Source organism: Trypanosoma equiperdum, assembly GCF_001457755.1.
Source record: "Trypanosoma equiperdum strain OVI genome assembly, contig: ctg_337, whole genome shotgun sequence".
Classification (NCBI taxonomy): domain Eukaryota; phylum Euglenozoa; class Kinetoplastea; order Trypanosomatida; family Trypanosomatidae; genus Trypanosoma; species Trypanosoma equiperdum.
In genome coordinates, this window is record NW_027124240.1 from 5,688 (window position 1) to 9,890 (window position 4,203).

A 4,203-nucleotide genomic window follows, 5' to 3' on the forward strand; every position below is an offset into this window, starting at 1 on the left:
ATTCCACCCCACCTGCATTTTCCCTCTTCAATTTTTGTATGCATTTATCCTTTTTATTGTCCATTCCGTGTTCTAACTGTGGGAATGTTGGAGCACTGTAGGCATCTGCGGCGTGTGTGAGAAGGATAATATAACAAGTAATGAAACGAATTAAGAAATATTTTTCATCTTAGCGAAGCACGACGATAATGACAGCGCACTTGCAGCTGTGTCCGAGTACGCCGAGTTTCAAATGACAGGCCCCATCTGAAATCGTGTTGCCAGAACATTTCTTACAAGCCAAAAATAAATAAATAAACATATAACCTTTCTCCCACCTCATACCATGAAAAAACAACAACAACAAAAACAAAAAAGATGTAAGAAGGGTGGAAAAGGGTTCTGTTTTCCCCCCTATGATTCATATCATTGCTGCACTTCTAATTCATTTGCTAATTCCTATTTTTCCTTCCTTTTTTTAAAAAAAAATATTTGAAATATAGTTTTGCGACAACCGTGGAGGGGAAGAGAACGTCTTTACCGTGGCCCTTACCGTCCCACCCCTCCTTGCGTACACAAGGGCGTGTAGGATTATATTTTCCTCCGTTCTTAGTTGGCGCAGACTTCATTTTTTTAATTTTATTTTTGTGTGTGTGTGTGTGTGTGTGTCATTTAGTCAAATAAGCACATTATTATTAACATGAGTCGTAGCGTAGACACAAGTGCCCTACGCGACGTGACATCATGGCGTGACCCCAACCGTAGTTTGAATCCAGAATTTTCTGCCCTTAATGAACCGACTCATACGTTGACGGGTGGCAGCTCCGACAAAACTGCTCTACTGGAGGTTCTGCTTCCGGTACATGCTAAATTGGAGGATCGTGAGGAAGTTTGCCGCGATTTGGGAGTTTCCATTCAAACTGGGAAAGGTGGCAGTAATGGACTGTCACGGCGTGTGTGCATGCGACTAACGGATCCTGGCGACCCATTTTTCCTTTTTGAACTGGACCTACTCGAGGATGATTATGGAGTCTTTAAACAAAAGTTGGAACTACTCGTCGACTTCAGTGGTTTCCCAAAATATCTCGTAACCATGTTGGATAATGTTTGCAGTGGAATTGTACCGTACGTTGTGTCGTTTGTTGTGGACAACAGGGATACGACGCGTGGAACACTTCGCGTATTGGAGCGCACGGAGTTTCGGACGGTGGAGCATATTTCGCTGATACTTCTGCGCCAGGGTGATAGTGGTCAGAAACGGTACCTTGCGGAACGATTCCGCCACTTTGAGCGCGCTTACACCACAGCAATTGAGGAACATCGTAAAGAAGCTACAGAAGCTGCAGCAAACATAGAAGCGTTAAAAAGGGAAGTGGCCACCTTGGAGGAAACCTCCACTGCCTTACGTGATAGATTGGATTCGACCACGAGTGAATGCAAAAGAAATCAACTAACAAGTATTGGTCAGCTACGGGAAGAACATGCCAGTCAACTGTCTCAGTTGCGCGCCACACTGGAAGCCGATCTACGGCACACAGCACAACGCGCGGAAGAGACGCAAAAGCGGCTGCGGGAGGAATTGCAAGTGAAGGAGATGGAGCTTAACGAGGCACGAAAACGCATAGCATCGTTGGATTCGGAAGTCATCAAAATGCGGTCAGAGTTGCGCGTTAGCGAAGATACACGTAAGGTCCAGGCGAAGGATCTGGAGGAACTGCGATCCGCAAACGGTGAACTTCAAGCTTTCCGCTCGCAAGCAACCAGTTCACTCTCCGAGAATGAATTGAATTGCGTCAAGCTGCAGGAGCGGTTACGGGGTCTGGAGCACGTACTTGAATCAAGAGAAAAGGAACATAAGATGCTCCGTGATCAATATAAAAAGCAGGACAATTACGTCCGTATCTTGGCGTCACAAAATGAGCAGTTGACGGAGCAGAAAGCAAAGGAGGAGGCTTCATTATCGAAGGCGCATCATATCATCTCCACACAACTAAAAAACATTAAATCGTTAAAGACCAGGAGTCGTATGATGCGAAGCCAGATTCATAGCCAGGATGGTCTGATTCAAGAGAAGGAAAACACTATTATGCAACTGAGGGGTGAGTTATCATCTTCCACTGAAAAACTCCAGGCGCTTCAAAGCAAGGTTACCGAACTGCGAGATCAGTTGGAGAAAACAGACGACGCTCGCAGTAAGCTAGCAAATGAGCTGAGGTGCGCAAACGATGCCCTCATTTCTCTCCAGCGCGGCACGAGTATTAGTGGAAGGCGTTGGAACTCTGGTTTAATTCCTTCCCTTAGTAACGGTAGTAATGATGTCCGTACGGGTGACCCCATGGCGGCAGGGTTTAATGGTAATTATGTACCTCCCTCCTTTGGTGTGTATAAGGAGCTGAACAAGAATGCGAGCACAACATATCGGCAATTTAATGCCCACGCATCACGCGGTATTGTTGAAAACAACGACGGAGTTTTGTCAATGAATGCCACCAAGGGCCCTAGCGGCTATGGAGAGGAACGCAAACCTGACGGCAGGTTAGGCGAGGTAGAAAAGCAGTTCGAGGCACAGCAATCAGTGAAGTCATTTGGTAATGGTACGGCCAACGGCACCTCGTCAAACTCAACATTGTTGGCAGGAAGTTCAGTTAGTGCAGTGCTGTCGGAGCAAAACAAAGCGGAACATAAACGGTCAAATGGGCAACTGGCTCGGGCTCCTTTGGACTCCAAGGTGGCTAATGGGATGTCGAGCAGCACCATGCAACCGTTTGCCACCAAAAGTTTCTTCAGCGACGATACACACAAAACTGGTGTAAACGACGCTCCCACTGTTAGAAATGAATATAATGTTCCGATTGACAATGTGAGGAGCTCATACTTCTAATAACATGATGGACGAAACCTTTGCGAAGAGGAATAATTCCAACAAGTCCTGTTGTTGTTGTTGTTACCGTCCACGTGCTGTTGGAGCCAAAAACCGGGCGCAGAATTGATTGTATGTCTACAGATGTGGAGAAGTTCCACTTCATGTTGTGCTTATTACACGTGTCTCCCGTTACCGGTGCGGCATGTATGTGTGTGTTGATAACCTTCACTTACTCGTTGTATTCATTTTTCATACATATATACACGAATGTGTTTGCATATTTTATCTTATATATTCGGCAAGACGTTGCTGTCGGAGCTTTTTTTTGTAGTTGCATGTCGCCACAACGTCGATTTATCCATAGAACCTTTGATAGAGCAGGCGTCGGTCCCTCCGCTGCGTCGGCGGGGATCTCGGTTTTGGGTGTGAAGCTGTAAAGAGTGTGGGGGGATCAGGCACAAAGACAGAAAAAAAAAACAAGGAAATACATTAAAAAAAAAAAAGAAGAATGGTGGGGAGACTTACGTTTTTTTTTTAATTGAAACGTAGTGCTCTGAGGCGTTATTATTCTTTCGCCACCCCCTGCTCGACTATGAACTCTGTTTCCTGCGTAAAGGTGGAATTTATGATGGGGTGTAACAAAACATTTTTTCCTCCTCTTCTTCCATTGGTGGATGAGCGTCATGTGCATGCACTTAGAACTATAGCGGCGGCAGGAATGAACAATGAAATCCACGGTATTTGGACCTTAGGTTTTTAAGGTGGAAATAAAAAGAGCCGCCGGAGGTTGTTCATACAGCAGTGCAGGAAGTTGGTGGGTTGCATGTCACCATGAAAACGGGGGTTTTGCTACACATTTAAAACCTTACGTATGCAAGAGTTGTGGGAAAATGTACACCGCTACCTCTGTCGCGTGCATTGTACAGGGTTGGTGTAGCCTCATGGAGGAAAATACTTGAGGAAAGAATCAGACAAACTTGGATACCAAATCGTGTCTACTTTGATATGGAAAAGGGGGATGTGTGAACAATGGTGTGGGGAAAGTATGTTTGTTTATCCATATACTGGTGGGTAACGACGGTTCAGTTTTCTTTTTTTTTTTTGTTTCACTCTTTTTTATTTATTTACTTTCTCTTCTTTTGCCTTCCCCCCTTCTTCTACCCACATTCTTTCTTTTGGTGCATTACCTACTTGATGATGACCCTGCAGAGAGACGCGTCGTACGCGTTTTGTGTAACCGGGTGCGGAAAAGTTTGATATAACATTCAAACCGTAGTAAAGGCAAATCTCAGCGTGTAATAGGAACCCCCTGGAGTTTTAAGTGAAGGAATACAAAAACAAGGGGGAAGAAGAAAAAAAAA

At 45.0% G+C, this 4,203-nt stretch overlaps 2 protein-coding genes across 2 annotated transcripts; both read left to right on the forward strand.

The window, feature by feature from the left end:
• Positions 1–679: 679 nt before the first annotated feature.
• Positions 680–2,860, forward strand: TEOVI_000127300 (uncharacterized protein; the record flags this gene model as incomplete). Its single annotated transcript, XM_067224518.1, has 1 exon — positions 680–2,860. The coding sequence occupies one exon, from the start codon at positions 680–682 to the stop codon at positions 2,858–2,860; it is 2,181 nt and encodes a 726-aa protein (XP_067080619.1).
• A 113-nt stretch (positions 2,861–2,973) lies between these two features.
• TEOVI_000127400 (uncharacterized protein) lies at positions 2,974–3,279 on the forward strand (the record flags this gene model as incomplete). The annotated part of the gene is made up of 1 exon (XM_067224519.1): positions 2,974–3,279. One exon carries the CDS (start codon positions 2,974–2,976, stop codon positions 3,277–3,279), a length of 306 nt encoding a protein of 101 aa, XP_067080620.1.
• Between the last annotated feature and the right edge of the window lie 924 nt (positions 3,280–4,203).